At 36.7% G+C, this 23,681-nt stretch overlaps 1 protein-coding gene across 4 annotated transcripts in view; it reads right to left on the bottom strand.

The window, feature by feature from the left end:
- Positions 1 to 23,681, bottom strand: part of LOC306842961 (SH3 and multiple ankyrin repeat domains protein 3-like) — a 258,820-nt gene that overhangs the window by 66,681 nt on the left and 168,458 nt on the right. For 2 of the 4 annotated variants that reach the window (XR_013781799.1, XM_079374194.1), the window contains exons 11-13: positions 23,277 to 23,619; positions 10,408 to 10,592; positions 1,591 to 1,668 (exon numbers count right to left, since the gene is read on the bottom strand). Coding sequence is in view for 2 of the 4 variants with exons in the window: in XM_079374194.1 (XP_079230320.1) it covers positions 1,591 to 1,668; positions 10,408 to 10,592; positions 23,277 to 23,619 (606 nt within the window). In the remaining 2 variants the exon portion in view is untranslated. Of the gene's footprint in view, positions 1 to 1,590; positions 1,669 to 8,969; positions 8,994 to 10,407; positions 10,593 to 23,276; positions 23,620 to 23,681 lie in introns of all 4 variants that reach the window. The other 2 variants (XM_079374195.1, XR_013781800.1) reach the window with 2 other exon arrangements.

Below are 23,681 nucleotides of genomic sequence, written 5' to 3'. Positions count from 1 at the left end.
TTTAAAGACCCCCTATTACGTAAAATTCACTTCTACATGGTGTTTTTAAATGTGTGTTGGCAGTATGTGCACACAACCACTCTATAATGATAAAAATCCAACCACTCCTTTTTTTAATCCCCATAAATCATAAGCAGTGTCTCAGAATAGTGACATTCTGCTACATAGTGACATCACATTTTACAGGCCCTGCCCATTGTACTGTATATTATGCTGCTGTCACTTAATACACAGATCTAATAAAAACATGCAATTTCTTTTCCAGACATAACCAACTGTGTTTTTGTAAATTAAGCATGTTTTTAACATAAACTTGTGTATTTGACAGTTTAAGCGCAATAAGATATGAAAGAGAACTTACTTTAGTACTCACATGCCTTGTGACAGCCGTTTTCTGTGCGCGCGTTTCGTGTGTGTGCTCAGAAAACCGTATATAAGTTTAAACTGATATGGCTTTCAAACACATGATTTCAGAGCAACAGACATGATCATCGAAACCAAACAGATGTTTTGGGCATAGTATCTGAGGTAAAGGCACCACTCTATTCTGAAAAAGTGGGCAGGGAACAGCAGCTCATTTGCATTTAAAGATACACACACAAAAACTGCACTCAAAATAGGCATTTTCAAAACAGTATAATAAATGATCTGTGGGGTATTTTGAGCTAAAAATTCACAGACATATTCTTGGGACACCTGAGACTTATATTATGTCTTGTATAAAGGGGCATAATAGGGGCCCTTTAAAAGGAAGCTTCATACAAAAATGTTGCTCGCTTTTGGCACCCACTTACTGAATAGCGAGCAAGCAAATCGACTTCTTTCGGTTCCAAACAGCCATTGTTTCTAGGACACAATGTCAAGACAGTGTCCTTTATCCCTTCCTTCGACAAAGGCCATTTTTGAACCAAGAAACTCAACAGTTTCGCTCCCATTTAGGTTAAGATGTGTTCAAACTATCCTACAGACTTTGAACTCTAAAATGACACAGTCACATGGTCTTTGATTGAACCAGCCATGACTTTGTCACAGAGTAGATTATCAGTGTGAGCTCATGTTTCCCCAGCATGCTCTAGTCTCGTATACCTCTACTTATTAATCTTTAAGACAGGCATGATAATGGAATTGCTGCAAATAACAGCCAGATTAGACATTCACAAACATGATTAATGGCTGTGGGACACTCCCAATGCTTGTGGAATATTAACAACATCATGCGTGCGACAGCCACGTTTCTGTAACGCTGTAAGACTATCGCATGCATCAACGCCCACTAATGTTAAACAACAACACTCGTAAGACCAGCGCCCGTGTGAGTGCCGACAAATTGATTCCAATCACCGTTGATATTCTGATTGAACTAAATAGGATACAACTTTTAATATTACCTAAATATTAATGTTGTCGATGGAATGAAATGAGAAGGGAATGCATTCAAGATCATGCAGGACAGCATTAAGAGATGTAGAAACATTAAAACTTATCACAGATATAAAAACAGACACAAATCTACTTTAATCTACACCTACAGCAGACTTCTCTACCTACTGTTTCTTAGAGAAAACAGCTGAGGAACAAGGGTAAGATTACCTTTATCGTCCACAGAACCATGGCCATCCTCCTTCTTAATTTCATGCTCTACATAATGGTCTACATAGGGAGATTCTTCTGATGACATTAAGAAAAAAGGGAAAAATTAATGAATGAATGAAATGAATTTGACAGCACGGGGACATAAAACAGAAAATATAACCACATTTACACACAGTTACAAGATCTTATACAATATCATAGTCAAAATGAAATAAAAAATGTACTTTCTTATTTGAATCTTCAATCAAAATGTAATATAACATGCCCTTCCTTTGAAATGCCTTTTCTTTGCTGTTATAGCACACGGGCTATAATGTGCAACAGCTGGGTTCCAGAAGTAAAATCTCATTTATTTTACACACATAGCAATTGATTTTAAATAATTCTATATAAAGCTTTCAAGACAAACCTACCGTGAGCTCCTGAGGTTAATAATCAACAATAAATGCAGTGTTATTCCACCTTAATAAAAAAAGCATTCAACAGACAAATTCATATACAGATAGATAGATAGATAGATAGATAGATAGATAGATAGATAGATAGATAGATAGATAGATAGATAGATAGATAGATAGATAGATAGATAGATAGATAGATAGATAGATAGATAGATAGATAGATAGCAGGCTTCCTAAAATTTAGGTTTCCCCATCTTTGTAGGGACATTTGGACACACGCACACACACACACACACACACACAGCACTGGATCTACAGGGATCTTCATTCTATTGGTGGTCTGTTTTCTCAAACTGGTTCTGTCTGACCTAAAGCAGTCTACAGAGAGTCCAGCAGGAACAGCGCAGTGCACAGGGCTCTACACTAATGAATTTACCTTCCTCTTCACTTTCTTTGATAGACTCTGCCAGAGAGAGACAACACACATACATCAGAGCTCTACAACAAGATAAGTGTGCATATGTTGGTCTACAATGCTGATTTTACAAGCATACATTTCTCTACAGATAACTATGTCTGTACTATCAGTATCTACTGAATATCATACAAGAGCTATGAACAGGATAGAGGAAAGACAGGTGGAGATGAGTGGGTTTCATGTTTACCGAGCATGATCTCCTCATAAACATTCTCTTCAGTCAGAAAATGGAATGAGAGAGAAAAAAAGTCAAGGTAAAGACGAAGATGAAGAGTGAGTTGAAAAACAGGTAAACAGCGTTGTAAGAGAAGCAGAAATAGATAAAGTGTTAGACGTATACGTCTTTTTGAACAACAGACAACAGCTTATTGTGAATGTCAGTTGTACTCCTCGGTATTTATTCTGGAAGTCCTTGGCTGGTGCTTCTAAATTTGATGTCTATGATTATGTCGACTTAGTAATTATAGATTGGTACTTAACTCTTGTACTCAAATTGAGTATGAAGTAATCAGAAGTGGGGATATCAAATGAACTGGTTCAAAGTTCACACTAAATTGAAAAATATGTAATAAATTTAAAGCATATACTAGTATATATCATGTACATCACATTTGGGTAAAAACATACACTTTAACCTTTGGTTTCTCATAAATGTATTAAATCGCATATCAAGCCTGAATTGTGACTTTACCCAATCTGCCCTAAAAATGCTAAACTAAAAATATCATTCTTCAGTAGCAGGTCTCGCCCCTGTGAGGGGGATATATTTCCAGCCCTCATCCGTTTATCACCTGCAACCTCAAAGCAAGGCTGAAGTTAGTAAGCTCCAATGAACTGAAGCCACGCAGTCAAAATGCATTTCACATCTGTATGAGGCAAAGGACCATCAAAACATTCCCACATGAGCATGTTAAAGGTTATCAACCTGAAGTCACAAGCGGGTTTATTTAGTCCTCAAGGTCTCACAGACATTTGTGCACCCAAATGTGATTTTATCAGGGAGTGAGAGTCTCGAAAGGTGAACTAATGCAATTGGGGCACAACATCACATCACACACAACACTCTTACTGGGTCTCATTCACCAGTAATTCTACACAAAGTTGCATACATGTGTGCACAAAGAGGTTCTTACACAAAATCTCTGGATCATTCTATGTGCCTGCAGTTATTAATTACCATAATACACACTCATAGTCGTGGCCTAATGGTTAGAGAGTCGGACTCGTAATCCAAAGGTTGCGGGTTCGAGTCTCAGGCCGGCAGGGATTGTAGGTGGGGGGAGTGAATGTCCAGCGCTCTCTCTACCCTCAATACCATGACTGAGGTGCCCTTGAGCAAGGCACCGAACCCGCAACTGCTCCCCGGGCGCCGCAGCATAAATGGCTGCCCACTGCTCCGGGTGTGTGTTCACGGTGTGTGTGTGTTCACTGCTGTGTGTGTGCACGTTGGATGGGTTAAATGCAGAGCATGAATTCCGAGTATGGGTCACCATTCTTGGCTGAATGTCACTTCACATACCATGTCCACATAAGCTTCTTTTTTTTGCACAAATTTTTATTATTTAAAATATTTAAATATTATATAAAATATGCACAGGTTAATCTAAAAAAAAAAAAAAGTAATATTGTGTAAAATTTCAATATTTTTCTTCACTTGTTTTAGTAAGTGAAAATTTACTATTTTTTAGACTCGTAACATGTAACTCAAAATTTTTCATGCAATTATGCTGCTAATTGCAGACTACAGCTCAAAAAAGTATCTCAAATTATTAAAACAGTTCATTTCATTTTGAATTTGATTAATTTTCCATTCATACAGTAAAAATAGCGGGCATCTCTCACTCCGGTTCAGTAGTTTGAGATGCACCTGTATTATACATTATGATTCAAAGGTTAGGGGTCAGTAACATTTCCTATTTCAAAGAAATTAATAATTTTATTTAGCAAGGATGCATTAAATTGACCAAAATGTGAAACTGAAGACTTGAGAAATGGCTGCTGGAAATTAAAACAGGAATAAATTACATCATAAAATATATTTAAATGATCATAAATTGTTATATTATTTCACAATATTACTGCTTTGACTGCATTTTGATTAAATAAATGCAGCCTTGATGACCATATGAAACTGATAAAAAAAATTACTGACTCCAAATCCAAATTTAATGCACTAAACGGTAGTTTATATATAAAAAATAAAGAAATACATTTTCTATTTAAATAATTTTATAATATGATAAATTACCATAAAATATTGAATAATATATATTATATATAAATATATATTCATAATATAAAAATAAATAAATTTTATATAAGCCCAAATTCAGGATGCATTAAAGGACAAAACTGAATGGTTAACAAATGAGACTGCATAGATAGCGTTGCTGAAGCTGAAAATGAGATGTTGTTTTCCCTGCAGTGACTCCTACGTTAATGAACATAAGTGAGACAGGCATTATGAATATATCAGGAGCTGGGAGTCAAAGAGAGACTGCTGGTTGCTCGCTCGTCTCTTTCTAAGGTCACAGAGATGCTACAAGAAGAGAAAGTGCACAGGAAATATGAACGTTTTTTGACATATGGTGCTGTTACGTCAGAGATGCATCATGTGCCCAGCATATGGTTTGTTCTGGCAGTTTCTGAGCTGGCCCAAGCAGCATGCTGTCATGGTGCCACCAGATTATAGCGGCAACTCCATCTCCACCAGCATGGGCATCGTGGCACTTCACGGCCACTAATGCACCTGCTGCCCAGCACAGGAATGTGAGTCAAAATGTTTTCAGAAGGAAACGCGTACGTACAGCTGTTCTGGACTAAACGATTACATGTCCCATAGGACAGTAAAATTACAAATAAGATACAAAAAAGTGCAATATAATAATAATAACTTGCATTCAAACTCCTTCAAGCTGCATAAATATATAACTAATACTGTATGCAGGTATTCACCTCGTGTATGTCATGTACAGTATATCTGTATTTATCACAAGGAATTTTGAGAGAAACAACTGAAACTAAGCTAATATTTAAATGAAGCACAACTAGGACCTTCATTGAGTCTTAAGAACTGCAATAAAAAGCAGTTCTGATCAATAATATTAACAACAACAACTGTCATAAATATATACTTTTTACTCAAGCCGTATGCAAATATTCATCTCACAAGTCATTTTAAGAGAAACATTGCGACAAAGCTCATATATAAATGCAGCATTACTAGGACATTTATTAAGTCTCAAGAACTGCAATAAAAAGCAGCATTTGAGCAATAATAATCACAACAACAACTTCCATTCAAATTCTTTCAAGACCAAATGATCTTAGCTCTGCCAGCGGCATAAATATATAACCCTTTACTCATGCTACACACAAATATTCATCTAATGCATGTCTATTTGCATTTCTCGGAGGGAATTTTTAGCAACATCTGAGACAAAGTTAACACTTAAATGAAGCTCCACTAACTTTTCTGAGCTACACATGAGCAACCTCAGAGCAATAACAGCCTCCTCTGGGTACAAGCAGAAGAAATTATACTCTATTAAAATGCTTTAAGCATTAAATGTGACAGAAATCAGAATATGTGCAATATTTTTCCGTACAGCTTCAAGAGGGAGGAAGGAAACACAGTAACATTGCCATGTATGTGTTCAGGTATGGCGTTATTTTACTGCCAAATGTAGAGAGCGCATTTTTGTAGCGCGAAAGTAGATTAATATAATGCACGAGCGCGAATCTCCTCGCTCGCACGCGGATTTCCTTTGCTCTTGCACAAAACCGGACTTAAAACGTGTCTCTCCTCTCGCTCAAGTGTGCGTGCTCAAACTTTGTCATGTGCACTCGCACATCTCTCCGTGCGCTTGCCCTAGATATTAATTCTTTTCACACCTGGATTAAACGTCAAAAGTTATCAACCAATCCGATTTTTCTGCGACTGAGCTGATGAAAATACTAGGCCTACGCGAAGAGGGAACTGATCCTGGAATTTCTTTACAATTTAATAATATTTAGTCATATCATACGTGTATTGTGTACTTGGGATGAAATATATATATATATATATATATATATATATATATATATATATATATATATATATATATATATGTATATGTATGAAGATTAATTAATTTCGCACATGAATTAAATACTAAAATAGTTTTTTTTTTTATTTACAGTGCCCTCCATACGTATTGGAACAGTAAAGACAAAATTGCTCTGTTGGCTGTAGAGTCAAGACATTTACAAATATGATTAAAAGATGAATACGAGACAAAACTACAGAATGCCACATTTTATTATTAGCCGTTTCAACACATACATGTTTTACCAAATAAGAAGAACAGCACTTTTAGAGTTCATCCCACTCATTGATGTGAGCATAAGTATTGGGACAGTTGAACATAAGGCAGATATAAAAGATTAAAAGCTATTATTTAGTTGCAGATCCCTTGCGCACAATCACAGCAGTGAGTCTGTGACCCATAGACATCACCAGACTCTTGGCATCATCCTTTGAAATACTTTTCCCAGCCTTTAATGCAGCCAATTCCAATTGTTGCTTGTTTTGGAGAGTTTCTGCCTTTACTCTCCTCTTCAGCTGGTCAAATTCATGTTCAATCGGATTTAAATCTGGAGATTGACTTGGGCAATCTAAGACTTTCCATTTCTTTGCTCTTATAAATTCCTTGACTGAACTGCAGGGTGTTTTGGGTCATTGTCCTGATGAAATATGAAGCACTTCCCAATGAATCTGGTGGCATTTTCTTGAATATTGGTAGGCAACATGGTTTTGTACCCTTCCAAATTCATTCTGCTACTGTCATCATACATTAAGTCATCAGTAAAGTTGAGAGGGCCTGTTCCAGAGTCAGCCATGCATGCCCATGCCATGACACCACCTCCACCATGCTTTACAGATGATGCTGTACGCTTGGGATCATTTGCAGTTCCCTTTGTTTCTCCACATTTTTGATTTCCCATCACTTAGATAAAGGTTCATCTTTGTCTCATCGGTCCATAAACACAGTTCCAAACTCTTCTGGCTCACCTTTGTGCTTTTCTGCAAACTCTAATCTTGCCTTTCTATTTGTGGTGCTGGTCAGAGGTTTTCATCTTGCTGTGTAGCATCTGTAATTCTGTGTCAAAGTCTCCTGAGGACAGTAGATTGTCAGAGCATCACCCCAGCTTTCTGGAAGTTGTTGAGGATTTTACAAACACGTCTTTTAGGATTCATTTTCACAGCTTTTAAGATTTGTCTGTCATAAGTCAACACTTATGCTCACATCAATGAGTGGGATGAACTCTAAAAGTGCTGTTCTTTTTATTTGGTAAAACATGTATGTGTTGAATCACCCAATAATAAAATGTGACATTCTGTAGTTTTGTCTCATATTCATCTTTTAATCATTTGTAAAAGTCTTTACTCCACAGCCAACAGAGCAATTTTGTCTTTACCGTTCCAGTACTTTTGGAGGGCACTGTATCTATTTATTTTTTTAAATCCAGTTTTTGTTTTCAGTTCTGATTTTAGTTAGATTTTATTTTCATGAAAACTCCCTTCATATTAGCACCACATTCAATGGCACTCTCCTCTAAAACAGTGAATATACAGTTATATGACAGTTATAGGTAATGACACTGTCTGCAAATTCATTAAACCCATAGAATATAATGTAGTGATGCTATCACAAATATGATAAATTCATTATAGAGTTATATTTGGTCTCCACATCTTAAGTAGGTTATTTAGGGAATAGTGCATCTGACCCTAGTTCTGTCTTAAATCAGAAGATATATATATATTTATTTATTTCATCCCAAGTACACAATACATGTATGGACACATGAACTTTAAGAATCATATACTTTTTTGTTTGTTTGTTTAGATAAATCGCTCAGAGGGGTTTGACCAAACGATTAGAGAAACTAGGTTTTTTATTTATTTTTATAAATCATCCAAGCACCCGATTCCTAGCCATTTCGAATATACATTTGATATGACTAAATATTATTAAATTGTAAAGAAATTCCAGGATCAGTTCCTTCTTCACGTAGGCCTAGTATTTTCATTGGGTCAGTTGTAGAAATATCTGATTGGTTGAAAACTTTTGACGTTTAATCCAGATGTGAAACAAATTTATATCTAGCACAAGAGCACGGAGAGATGTGCAAGTTTGTGCACGCACACGCACACTTGAGCGAGAGGAGAGACACGTTTTAAGTGTGCGCACTCTCTCTAGCAAAGGAAATCCGTATATATTAATATATTATATTAATCTACTTTCGCGGTACAAAAATGCACTCTCGACATTTGGCAGTAAAATAACGCCATATTCAGGGTGCTGGGTACAGATGTGTGAGCATGCAGGTAAGGCAGAGTGGGAAGAAAGAGTTACTGAAGGATAAAAACACAACTGTAGGGGGCTGTGCACGGGACACACACACTCATACACACTGGAGGGCAGTGGGATGGATGCAGAGTTCTTTACCTTCCACTGCATTTGAGTGGTAGTCTGGTTTGAAGCATGAATGGAGACAAGAACAGAACAACACATAAGCCATGAACCTGAGCCATAAGCACGCACACACTTCTACAGCATTCATTCACATGCTCAACAGTGAGTATGAGTTACAACCACATCTTTTAAGAGCATCACATGTAGACAGCACAAATTCATGAATACTGTCTGAGCTGAATCTCCTCTGGATCAAGATTCCCTAGCTAGAGCACACAAGCAAGAGAGCATGTCCCTTACAGCTGAGCGTCAGTGTGTGTGTGATGTGAGAGACGGTCTCCAGAGAGCAGTGTTTGACAGACGACAACCCTTCGTCTCCCCGTTCTGAGGCATACCAGCACAGATGACATGTTAAAGATGGAAAATCATTTGCATCTTGCAAAACAGACAATCTGTAGGTCACTGTGGATCCAGCTACAGTCCTGTTCATAACTCAGCCAGCAGATCTAGTTCTACGGGCTGTCTCAAACCATTTTCTGCTTATAGCAATGACAGTGTTTCACTGTATGCAACAGATTATAAATAAGCATATTGGGTCCCCGGCCACAATATTGTCTATTCCAATTGACACTTTATAAAGTAATTGAACAGCTGTGTATTTTTTTATTTAATTATAACATTTTAACATTTATTTGCAAATATATATTTAATTTTTAAAGAATATGTATTATATGTGTTGCATTTCGAAAATGATTAATAAATCTATAACATTATTTATTGATGTATATATTTTAGTTTTTATTAAAATATAAATAGATAAATATAAACAATAATAATTAGTGCTGGGCAACAATTAATCGTGATTAATCGCATCCAAAATAAAAGTTTTTTTTATATAATATAAGTGTGTGTCCTGTGCACACACAAATATTATGTACACGAAAACTTAAATTTTGGATGCGATTAATCATTGCCCAGCACTATAATAAATGCACATTTAATTTAGCACATCAATTTTACAAATACAAAGTATAGCTGTATAATTAATTTACAAAGCATGAACACAAGGAATATCAGAACTGTTATCATTATTTATTTTGATTTTTTTGACAACGCCATTTTGAGATTATCGACCAATAACCGATGTTACCCTATTTTAGCTCCTAAAAAAACTGAGTTGAACACTCATAATCCAAACCGCCTTGTCAGTTCATAACAACAGTTTTTCCCCTTCCATTACACATGATTACGAGAAAAGCATTTTTTTTTTCTTTTGCAAGAAAGTAACAAGACTTCCCGGACAGACCGATAAAGATGCTAAAAATCCAACAAATCAACTCTAACAGCATGAGAGACACATTGCAACGCAATGCAACCATGATCACAAAGCAAACTTGACCTAACCCCACCCCTTTTCCAGATGATTGACAGCTGTCAGGTGCAAAGCCATTAGCAGGGAAAGGGCACTCACCTTTGACCCTCTCTCCACGGTTCAGCTGGATCTCTCCCTCTCCCTGCGGCGTGTATGGTTTGACCACGATGAAGGTGCGCCCCGGCACGGCGCTGTAGAGTTTCCGTTTGGGGCCCCGGGCTCCTGAGAGTGTGTGCGAGGGCCCCACGGGAGGAGGGCTAGGGTCCCGCTGAACCGTCCCCGGGCTGTAAACAAAAACATAGGTTACCGTGGTGATGCCCGGCAACTGGTAGCCAAATCCGGTGGTCACAGACATGGTCCCACGAGAAGCGTGCGTGTGCGTGCGTGGGTCTCCTCCTCGATATTCCCGAACCGGCCAGGGCCAGCGTCAGGTGAAAGCGGCTCACTCCCTCTCTTCCTATCCCTCTTCTCCTCCTCAGTTCCTCTCTCCTCCTTTCTTCCACCTCTCCTCCCTCTGAGCGCTCCCCGCCCTCCCCCTCGCTCCCGTTAACGGCTGCCTGTCGCGAACGGCGCCGAGCGCTCGGGCTGCACTCGCCGCGAGTGGGGCATGTTCACTCCCCGTGGCTCTGGCGCACACGCTCGCACACACGCTGTGACGCGGCTGCGCCGTTTCCCTGTGGCTGGGCTGGCGCGCTCCCGCCCTCAACATTCTATCCGTATGCGGACGGTCGCAGACGACAACGCGCGGGCGCAGGGGTCCGGATTGATTAGTGTGTGGGGGGGTTGAGCACGACTCACCTCACCCCCCTAAAACAGCCCTGCACCCACAAATACACACACACACACACACACACATACACATTCAATCCTAGTGCTGTAATCAACAGCCCCTCCTACCCCCTCTCTCTCCCCCTCTCTGCCCTCCAAGTCCTCCCCTCCCTCCCCTGTCTCTCTGCTCTCCCTGTCTCCCTCCCTCTCTCTCTCTCTGTCAGTAAGACAGCTTCTGAATGTTAATGCAGCTGCAGGCAGAGTGGCTATAGCCCTGTCTCTCTCATTCATCGCAAATCGTTCACCCATTCATTCCACACACACACACACACAAGCGAAAAGGCACCATCCCAATATGATTCCTGTTTTCAGTCCAGTCAGGAACAAAACTAGAAGTACAGCAAAACATTCACGAGAGAATGATGTTTAATGGGCTTTAACAGGTTTGTGTGTCCTAAGGATGTTAACTTTCCCTCTATTAGAATTCTGCTCAAATGTTTTGGGGTGAATTCATTGAGAATGACTCACACTTGTTTATGCATTGTTTATTTGTGATGTGTTATACCCGATGCACTAAAGGTGCTATGCAAATAAGGTAAATCACACAAACATGCACTGAATTTAATTTGCACAACATAAGTGGAGAAAGAAGCATACTTCAATAAGCATACTTTATTTTTCATATTTTGCAGCAACTGAAGCTGTGTAATTGTATGTATAATGTATGTATGTATAAAATTTTGTATATGTCAAAATAAAAAAATATTAAAAAATATATATATGGCTTACACAATAGTTAAACTGGATTGCAGGTGGTTAGTGAAAATGGAGCAGGTTTTTGTGCTAAATTTTGCCATGCAAAAACTGGTGCAACTGTTTAGTGAATAGACTCCTCTCTTTTGATTCTCAAAAAGAAGCTGATATCTGCCAGCATGAGCAAGGAAATTCTTAAACCGGAAACACTTTACAATAAGGTTCCATTTGTTAACTATATTTAATGCATTAACTGATAAGCAATAAGCAATACTCTCTTACAATGTTTTATACAGCAATGATGACTCTCTTACAGCAATGATTTATAAGCATTTTAATGTTAATTTATGTTAACTACTGTAGTTAACTAATGGAACCTTACTGTAAAGTGTTACCCTTAAATCTTTGTCTTTACTGTCAAAATCAGTCAGTCCAAACACACATGCATATTCATGCACTCTTTCCAGCTATCTCTCTCTCTCTCATCTATCCCTCGCTCTAAACATTGAGCTCAGTGACGGCTTTCCAATTACTGCAGCGGTACGGGGCTAGAGCGACTGCAGCATGTACATGCAGAGTAACAAGAAAGAGAGAGGAATTTAAGGGCGGAGAGATGATAAGAAACCGAGAGAGGAAAAGAAAAGGGGCGTAAAGCAAAGAAGGATGGAAAAGCAAAAGTATCAGAGAAGAAATGATGGACAGAGGCTGTAAGAATGAGAGAATGGATGCGAGACAGAGAGGTATGGAGTCCTGTCGTCACGGTTTCCTCTGACTCAGTATTGATCAGTCAGAGCCGCCTCAAGCCGGTAATAAACAGCGCTGAAAATCATCGGCGGGCTCTGCAGTAATACCATATTTCACACACATCAATCATCATAAAAACAGACATACATAGCCTCTGACAAGTGTTCTTTTTATTTAGGACATTGTAAGACGATAGATTTGAAGCAGTGCAGCCTGTAGATGACATTAACGTCACACTCCACTCCGTCTGATCTCAGGCCGATCTGACTCTTCCCATGCATGAGGAACTTCCACAAAGACATGTGCTGCGTTTCAAAACTATCAAGTGAGCTGCCTACCGAGACAATTCCAACATTCGATTTAATTGTGCGTGTGATTCACAACTATTTTATACAAGATTTGAATGTGCATGATGCCCAAAAATGACTGATTCAAACTTTGAAAAATGTGTTTCATTCAAACATTCAGACGTGCCTATGAAACCCAAAGAACATTGATTCAAACTATCATTGAATCTGAACGATTTTCAAATTGAGTCTATGCTTAAAATGTTTAATTAAAACTGATTAAAAATGTTCAGTAACACTTTCCAAAGAGGTATCATTTGTTAACAGTTACCATCAACTAACGCATTTATTCACCTCTATTAATTTCTAAATTTACTAATACATTATTAAAATCAAAAGTTGTATTGGTTAATATTATTAATAATCATAGACCTGAGCCAACATGAACTAACAATAAACAGGTGTATTTTTATTAACTAACATTAACAAAGATTAATAACCACTGTTAGGTAATATTTATACATTAATTATCATTAACTTATGGGACTTATTTAAAAGTATTATTTAAAGGTATGATATTGTATGATATCCATAAAAAGTCAAACATTTAATTTGAACATTCAAACTGGTTACACTTTATTTTGATAGTCCACTTTAGACATTCTACTAACTATAAGTAACTTTGTAACTACGTATCAACTAATTCTCATTAATTTGCAACTACATGTCTACTAACTCTCAGAGTAGACTGTTAGGGTAGGTTTAGGGTTAGTAGAATAAGTTGACATATACTTGCAAAGTTTCTCATAGTATGTTGTGGACCCATCAAAATAAAGTGTTAGAAGATATTAAACAGACAGTCTACTAATACTCTAATGACTGCAGCTAGTTGACATGAAGTTGCAAAGTTACTTACTGTTAGTAGAATATCTAAAGTGTATATCAAAATAAAGTGTTAACTTCAAACTTCCTTGTAATGTTTAAAACGGTTCGATTCAAACACGTAAATATGTCTATGATGGCTAAAACGTTAAAATACAACATTAAAATATTCATAAGATGGCCATAAATGTTTCATTCGAAAGCATTTTATGAACATTTTAATCTACTTGATGTATAGACAGGCACTTCCACTTATATAAAAATAAAACAAATGTCTATAATGCCTAAAAATTGATTTTAAAAACAGAAACACACAATGATGCCCAAATGGTTTGGTTCAGATGTGCCTGCAATGATCAAAACGTTCAATTAAGAAAAAAAAAAGCCTATGAGGAATGTGTTCAATTTGAAAATTAAAATACAGCTATAAAGCCTAAAATTGTTTATAAATATTCAAACATTCCTACATTGCCTCGAAATGTTTTACTTGAACATTCAAACACGCCTATGTTACTTAAAACATACTGTCTAGGTAGGTACTGTAGGACGCTCCCTGGGTTTTGAAACACGGCCACATTCTATAAGACCAGAGACTCATTCTAACTACTGTACTTCAGCTCTAATATGCGTTTCTCTGTCCAGAAGGACTGACCTCATTCAAACTTAATGACAAGCACCTTTAGGTATTAACTCACACATACAAACATGTGAAACCCTCAGAACCCCACACACTCTCCCACACAACAACAACCTTGCCCTAATCGACCACACTAATACCTTCAGGCATACAGTGTCCTGGTGAAGGGTGTGCAAAAGTGATATATTGGCTCTATACCTCTCCTGAACATCCTTTCGGCTGCCTCCTTGGATACCAACTATACTTCGGTAACCCTGGCAACTGCCATCAGATAAATTGAAAGCAACTATCTTGATTCGCCGGGTGCTCGTGTCAACAATGAATCAGAGGCTTCTTTTCTGAGGTCTCTCCTGATTTGTGCTCTCTCTTTAGGTAACAGCAGCTTGATCCGAAGTCAATGACTAAGTCTCCATGCTGTCATCATGCTGTGAATAACTCCACAAACTTACTTGTCATATGTGTGTTATCTGGGGCCACAGACACAAGCATCTCAACTTTCTCCACTTTCTACAACATGATAGATGTTATTGTTAGCTAAAAGTAAAACTATTAAAAAAATTTGTTGTTTGAAATAAAGCTGAATTAAAATATAAATATTAGATAAAAAATGAAATTGGTGTTTGGTGATGAGTTTTTGGCTCAAGGTCTGCATATAAAGTCACACCAGAGGTGTTCAGCTGGGATCAGGACTTGGCTTTCTGCAGACCAGTCAAGTTCTTCCACACTGACTGAATCAATCATGTCTTTTTGAACCGTGCCTTATACACAGAGGCACTGTCATGTTAGAATAGAAAAGGGTATATACATACAGAAAAAATATTATTGCAATTTAAAATAACAGTTTTCTAATTTAATATACTTTAAAATAGAATTTATTTCTGTGACGCAGCGCTGAATTTTCAGCATCATTACTCCAGTCTTCAGTGTCACATGATTTCCTTCAGAAATAATTCTAATATGCTGATTTATTATGAGTGTTGAAACTGTTGTGCTGCTTCCTATTGTTTTTTGGAACATGCAACACTTTTTTCTTTGATTCTTTGATGACTACAAAGTTAAAAAGATCAGCATTTATTCAAAATAGAAATATTTTCTAACAATAAAAGCCTTTACTATGACTTTTTATTCATTTAACACATCCCTCCTGAATAAAAATATGAATTTCTTAAAAAAAAAAAAAAAGAAAGAAAATATTTTCTTACCCCAAACTTTTGAATAGCATTGTATATTGCAACACATTTCTTTTTTTAAATAAATGCTGTACTTTTGTGCATGTGTGTGTGTTTATATGATACATTCATATATTGTTTGATATATATTCGTATATATCTTTTTTGTATTTTACAATAGAATACTATTTTTAAGCTACAGACACTACTTTAAAAAAAATAATCCAGGTGAAATATTTTGCAGTACTTGAGGGAAACATATTTGTGCATTTGTGTGACAGGTTATTCAGCATATATTACAACTAAGGTCACAAAGAAAAATTGCCATCATTGCCATCACAAAAATAGATTCAATGTGACTTGCTTTTTTAGCACAGCTCTGTCATCAGCCATATCGTGCTGCTATCAAACTAAGCTTTTCTTTAAAAATGCCAGCTAAAGAAAGCTTCCATCTTCGCCTGATAATAGGAATAAAACTAAAAGACTTTATCTGGAAGAAATGACCCTTTGAGAAAAATGATGCTGAGACCAACCAGTCCAGCCACAATGGAGAGAGACTCATATGCTTTGTAATAACAGAATAAGGCATCGGAATCGGTCATTATCTTGCAAACCGTTATTTGCATAAGTGCACAATCGTAAAATGGTCTCTGTGGACAGACTAAGATGAAAGAATGAAATGAGTTCCATCTCGTTCTCTCTCATCATCTCTTCCGTTCTTCTGTCAGAATCTCTCTCAGTCTGTCTTGCCCCTTTTAGGGGTTAATTGAGTGTAATGGAGTCGGTGTGAAGCCCTTCCTCCGACAGAGACTATGTGTGTGTGTGTGTGTGTGTGTGTATGCGTGAATGTTTGTGTTTACTGGGTCATCCCAACCTCCCAGCAATTTTGGAAACACTGCTATCAACAAAAAAATGTCCTTTTTCTCCTCTCTCTCTCTCTCAAATCCTTTTCTTCAGTTTTTTATTTTTAAAACTTCTGAATATTTTGCAAAGAGAAAGACAATCATTCTGTGAATCACATGAAACCTGTCAAGAAATGACATTTCACACCAAAAAAAAAAGCATAAACTTTTTGTATATATAGAATTCATAAACTATCAGAAACTGAAGTTGTAGAATCATTCAGCTGTTTTTGCATTTTGACAATAATCATGGAAATTCATGGGAAATCAATAAATGAATAAAACTGCGCTCTTATTCATGAATTAATAAAAAAATGATTAATGTTATATTTTTTATAATTTACACTAAATAAAAACAATTACATTTTATAGTATTACAATTGCTTTTAAAGTAACTGTTTACTCTGTAATTAAAATTACTCTGTAATTAATTAAATTAATTAAAATTAATTTAATAGGAATCACCACTGAGAAGTGAAATCATGATTCTGAAATAGATTTTAATTATTATGCAAAACATTATATTTATTTAAATTATATTTCATAGACTGCATTTCTTATTTAAAAATCTAATATTTATCATTTGTAAACTATTGTCATTAAATATTCTTTTTCTGTTGATTCTGGGGTGAAATGTCACCTGGGCATGTTTTTGTGAGAATTCTTTGATGCTTTGGTTTTAAACCCAGATGACCATGAGTGTGGATAAGGAATAAGCCAGAGGTAAAGAACAAGCCAATAGGAATGCAGAAGATGATGTTGACCTCATCGCCACCCCTTAAATCTCCCGTCGTCCAATAGGAAATCAGTTTACGGGTGAGCGTCGAGGGAGTGGCAGGTCTGGATGTCCTGAGGGTGGAATCCATCATGGAAAGCTCCAGACTGAGAGAGTGCTCTTTCAGAGTGACACCTCATTTACCTGCCTTGCACAAACAAAATGGATTCCCTTTTGCCATCAATAAATCACTCAATTCTCCTTCCCTCTCTCTTTTTCCTCTCTAAACGGAGCTCATAAATCGGCAAAGTAATGAAACAGCAGAAGTGAGGTAAGGTCTAAATTCTAGCCTCTTAACTGGTGGTAAAAGAGACATGTTAATGATGAGTGATGAGCTTTTACCTTTCTTTCACACCGGCCCATCAGAATGCTTTTATCATCATATTTTCACAGGAACGAAAACTTACGCTTAGTTTTCACTGTGTATTATTCATTAGGAACACTGCAACAGATATTCAGAGCTTTAATGAGATATTTTTTTCACTCACATGGTTGTTGTCCGGTCTCAATACCACTATATCCAATTTAAATGGCTACTACTGAGCAGAGCAAAAATCTGTAATGTGCATGTCACCTTTACTCTTATAATGACATCCAAAAGAACAATCTCCCAGACTGTTCATTATTTCTGAACACACTGTCTATGACAGACTTCATCAAAATGCTGTCTCATATATTATATTATATAACTGCTTAAAGGCCAAAGTTTTGGAATTGACAATGGCATTTAAATATTGCAATGAATCCCATAAATTAGCATTCTGTGCGTATGAACACAGGAGTCACCCCTGAAATTGTTTCAACATCATATGGTCGTAAAAAGGAAATATACATTTGGTGATATCTTTGACCACATTAATTAATGTTGGTGACTGGAGACTAATAGCTGATGAATTTCAAAACTACCAGTTACAAAGGCAGACTGTTTTAGCTTGCTGGACTGCAAAGTTGCATGTACAAAAAAAAAAAAAAAAAAAAAAAAAAAAAAAAATATATATATATAAATAAATAAATAAATGAATTCTTAGTATTTTTTGTTTTCCAGTAAAAATATATATTAAAATTAAGATATTATATCTTGTTTTTTTTTTTTTTTTTTTAATAATTGTATAATTTCTTTTGAGTTTATAAAATATCTGGCAACTGAATTCAAAGGGAAAAGTTTATTTTACTTATCCTTTTAGCACTTTTAAAAAATATATTAACCATAAAGTCACTATGATTTAGATTTTTCAGAAAATAACACCGGATTTTGTCATTTTGCTTCTCAAGTAAATGTATCTTGATATAAGAGTGTAAAATCTGCATATTTGTAATGGAACTACTGTCACACTAAATTCCTTATATTTTTTTTGTAAATATATATACGTGTGTGTGTGTGTGTGTGTGTGTCCCCATATATATGGACACTTTTTATTGTTATTTAATCTCTCTAAACGTGCAACATTGATGGTTTAAATATTTGTTAAGAAGTTTGAGATACATTCAGTGACAACATCACCTCGATCTAAACCTCATTTTTCCTTTTTATAACTTATCATATCATTCATATCATAGCAAGGGCCAAATTTAACTCGATATCCTACACTGTCAACCAATAACACTCGTGCTTGACCTCTGACCTTTGATTCCTCTGTGCTGTTGCTGCTCGTGCACCCAGCGACCTGTGATCTCTAAATCCACTTTGACAATATTTAGAACAACGTGTCATGGCCTCGAATCTGACCCTGAACAGGAAGTGGGCGGCCAGCACTGACCGCACCGCTACGGCACTAATTACACACTCTCCTGGTCACCACGCTCACCTCAGGGAGTGACAGGTGGACACAGCCAGACAAAGGGCAATGACCAGAGAGAAAGAGAGGGGACTTTTATAGAACGCCGGACACCAAGGACAGGCGCTTTGGCTTAATTCCTGTTGGTATCATCACATTCTGCGTATTAAACACAAACACGTTATTATTATTAGCGGGCCAGGATGTCAGGAAATACTGACAGATGGACAACTAGGACAGAACACAGCAAACGCCCCTCAGGACCTCACAAAGAAAGAGAGTGAGCCCTAAAGTGTTGTTCTGCGGCAGAAGTACACTACACCTGCTGGTAAAATTAGAGTCCTGAGGTCAAAATTAGCACACAAAGCCACTCATTTTGCTGAAGTGAAGTTAAACAGCACAAAAGAACTGCTTCAGAAAGTAGCTATCACTTTTCTAACCTACAAAACAGCATTATCTACCCTACCCTGTAATATCTTGTAGTAAACAATTCTGTAGAGATCATCTGTAGTAAGATCCTTATCTAGGAACAGACATGCTTTCAACACACAAACACACACACACACACACACACACACACACACGCACACACACACACACACACACACACACACACGCACACACACACACACACACACACACACACACACACACATAATGCCAAAAAGTGAAGAGAAAGGGCATATTTGCTTTGTGAATAGGTATATCCAAAAATGCATTGAGATTTATAATTCGTTCAAGAGAAACTTATAAACTATGAATATACTTTACTGTTCAAAAGTTTGGGGTCAATATAATTTTTTTTTTTTTTTCACAAAAGAAATATTTCACAATAAAAATCAATTTAATTTTCGCAAATTAAATTGATCAAAACTGACAGTAAAGACATCTATAACGTTACAAAATATATTTATTTCAAATAAATGATGCACTTTTGAACTTTTTATTCTTCACAGATCCTGAGGAGGAAAAACAGAGTTTCCACAAAAATACTAAGCAGCACTTAAAAATATTAAGCAGCAACTGTTTTCAACATTGATAACTGTTTCTTGAGCAGTAAATCAGCATATTAGAAAGATTTCTGAAAGATCATGTGACATCAATTACATTCTAAAATACACATTTTAAATTGTAATAATATTTCACAAATTACTGTTATTGTATTTTTTATCAAATAAATGCAGCCTTGGTGAACTTTCAAAAACATAAAAAATCTTATTGATCCCAAATTTTTGAACAGTAGTTGATTTATACTGTATTTCATTCAATAATAACACATATTGATAAAAAGTTCTAATTTAAATTATTAGATGACATGGTGATTTATTTAATGCATTAATCCCACTGAATGAATCTTACTGTTTCCTGAGAAATGTCTCCAGATAAAGATAATTAAAAAACATCTGATTGTTTTTGCAGGTGAAAGCTTTGAATAGACAAAAAGTGGTTTTAGAAGTCGATATATTGTTCGTTTTATTAGCAAAAATGCTAATGCTAAATGCTAATAGCAAAATGCTAATATCAAACTCAATCAGAATCAACTGTGATTGGGTCTCGCTCTCTGTTTTGTGTGGCACATAATGTGTGATTTAGAACATTTCAGATGAGTGTTTCAGACAGTAGAAAAATTACACCTGCTATAAAAGGCAGTGTGGTGATAAACAACCTTTGCTGTGTCTCCAGTGTCAGATTTGTGCTGATTAACGCTGCAAAACACCGACTAGCCACCAACCCTTGCTATAATTCAAAGGATTTCTTATTTACATCAGACACAACACTAAGAGTTGGAATTTCAAATGAATCCATATAAGTTTAACATTTTAATCTATTTAGAAACAACACAATTATAAAGTGCCACATCTCACAATATCTAAAAACTTGTCAGTCATCTCCCTGCAATAAATACACAAGATGAGATTCAGAGCAATATCGCTGGGAAATTCAATAAGGCCTGTTGGGAGTCCCAAAATACAGTCGATTCCAGCAATGTCCTTCTAATCTGAATATATATTAAACATTGGAATAGCACAATTTAAAAGCAGCAAATGTTGATCAAATGCTTCTTTGTGAGGATGTGATAGATTACAACAGTATGAGTATTTTAGATGGAGGAGAACGAGCAGAGAAATCCGAGTGATTTCATTCAATACAGGTCTCTGCAGCCATAAATAAAAGGGCTTGTGATAACTCATAAAACACACTCACAAAACTACACACATTGCCACCTTTGAAAAACACTACAGCATTACCATAAAAACATATTTCAGTCAGGACCACTCTGTTCGAGTCAGAATATTGTAGAGGTCCTGAACTTGGTTTTTGGTGGCAGGCTTCGCTCTGAAGGGTTCAGATTTTGAGCTATCCACAGGCAAACCTCACCGAGTAATTAATAATAATTATCATGTATATTACTATTTTCAAATCACTCCTTTAATAGTTTCACTATGAGGGAACAAACAATAAATACCATAGTCCAAATCCAGCATATGGTACCACCATAATACATTTGCAAGATTTCAGAAATAGAATCTAAATTTGTCATTGTTTGACCCCTCTTGCGACAGTCAATGTCTGACCGATATGTTGAGAGTTACAATTAATCATTGATTATTTGACAGTGCTGTCACTGGAGGAATGAATATTCACAAGCCCAGAAGGAATCTGCAGACTTTTCTATGCTGATTTGGTGGGGATGGATATAAACATGGAAACATTTGGTTAGATGAATAAACTACACTGCTGGGTTATTTTTTCTACCCAAATGCTGGGTTGAGACTGATGGCTATGGGAACTGAATTAATTAGGCCCAATTTGGGTTTTTTAATGCTTTAGTCTGTTTCTAATTAAGTGGCACTTAAAGCTTGAGGCTTTGCCTGTAGTAGTGGAACTATTTTCACTGGCGAAATAGAACAAATCCAACAAAACAACTAGTCAAGTTCGTTGAACTTGTAAAAAGTAATGTCATTCAATTTTCAACTATTCTGTCAAATAGTTGATTTGACAGTATTTCTGCATCATTTCTCATTCACATACATTGATTTTTTTGGTCACTTTATTTTAAGGTCCAATTCTCGCTATTAACAAACCATTAACTATGACTTTTGCCTCAATAAACTCTTAATGCTTGCTGCTTATTAATAGTTAGTAAAGTAGTTGTTAAGTTTAGGTATTGGGTAGAATTAGGGATGTACTGTAGAATATGTGACCCTGGACCACAAAACCAGTGGCACAGGTATATTTGTAGCAATAGCCAACAATACAATGTATTGGTCAAAATTATTGAGTTTTCTTTTATGCCAAAAATCATTAGGATATTAAGTAAAGATCATGTCCAATGAACATATTTTGTAAATTTCCTATCGTAGATAAATCGGAACTTTTTTGATTATTAACATGCGTTGCCATGGACTTTTTTCTCTCTCAATATTTAGATTTTTTGCACCCTCAGATTCCAGTGTGTGTTGTATCTTGGCCAAATATTGTCCTATCCTAACAAACCACACATCGATGGAAAGCTTATTTATTAAGCTTTCAGATGATGTATAACTCTTAATTTAAAAAAAATAAAAAGGACCCTCGTGGTTTTGTGGTCCAGGGTCATATATGAGCTTTATAACTACTAATAAACAGCAAATATATTCATAATAGGCATGCTAATAAGCAACTAGTTAATAGTGAGAATTGATCCTTATACTAAAGTGTCGCTGTTTTTTTCTTTTGCTTATATATATATATATATATATATATATATATATATATATATATATATATATATATATTATTGTTTTTTTTAACCATTTTTAGATGTCCTTTCTTATATGTATATTTGATCTATTGCTTATTACTCTTGTCTGTGTTGTTATTGTAGTCATTCTGCATGTGTTAGTGATTTTAAACCTATAAAGCCCACTGTATCACATGAAGCACATATGCAAAGTTTTTTTTTTTTTTTTACAATTGTTTTGTTTGAAGGTTCAAGAAACATTAAAGTTTTTTTTTTTCTGACTATTCTAAGGGGTTCTGAGAGCTCTCGGATTTCATCAAAAATATGTTAAATTGTGTTCTGAAGATGAACAAATGTCTTACGGATTTGGAACGACATGAGGGTGAGTAATTAATGACAGAATTTTCATTTCTGGGTGAACTAACCTTTTAAGGATACCAGTGTGTAATCAAATGAGCAAAAATATTTAATAATCAAACACCCAATGAACAGGTAATCTTTACATCAGAGTTCTGCAGGTGCAAACTAGGACTGTGGATGTGCGATGCTCACCTGAGGCGTCCGCGGCTGTGGGAGTGGGTGAGGGGTGCGTGTCGGCGTACTGCGTGCGTGCCGGGCTCCTCGCTGACGCGCTGGAGGGAAGGCGAGCGGGAGTGCGAGGAGAGCGAGCTGCCCGTGCTCTGCAGGCTGCCGTCGGCCGCCGCGTCGATCCCAGTGTGTGCCAGAGGGGGCAGGCTCCTCAGAGATGGCACGGGCGAGTGGGCGGGGCCTGTGTCAGCCACATTGTTCAGATTGTTGTCGGAGGCGGAGCGAGGCAGCGAGCGTGATGATGTCAGCGTGTCGCCTCCGGTCACACGCCGGCGATTTGCGTAGGAAGGCGTTTCCCTGAAAGGCACTGGAAACAGGAAGAGCAGGTGTCAACAAAAGGTCACATCGAACAAGAGGCGGCCATACGTT

Source organism: Barbus barbus, assembly GCF_936440315.1.
Source record: "Barbus barbus genome assembly, chromosome: 23".
In the NCBI taxonomy this organism is placed as follows: domain Eukaryota; kingdom Metazoa; phylum Chordata; class Actinopteri; order Cypriniformes; family Cyprinidae; genus Barbus; species Barbus barbus.
This window is presented reverse-complemented; position numbering and strand designations above follow the sequence as displayed.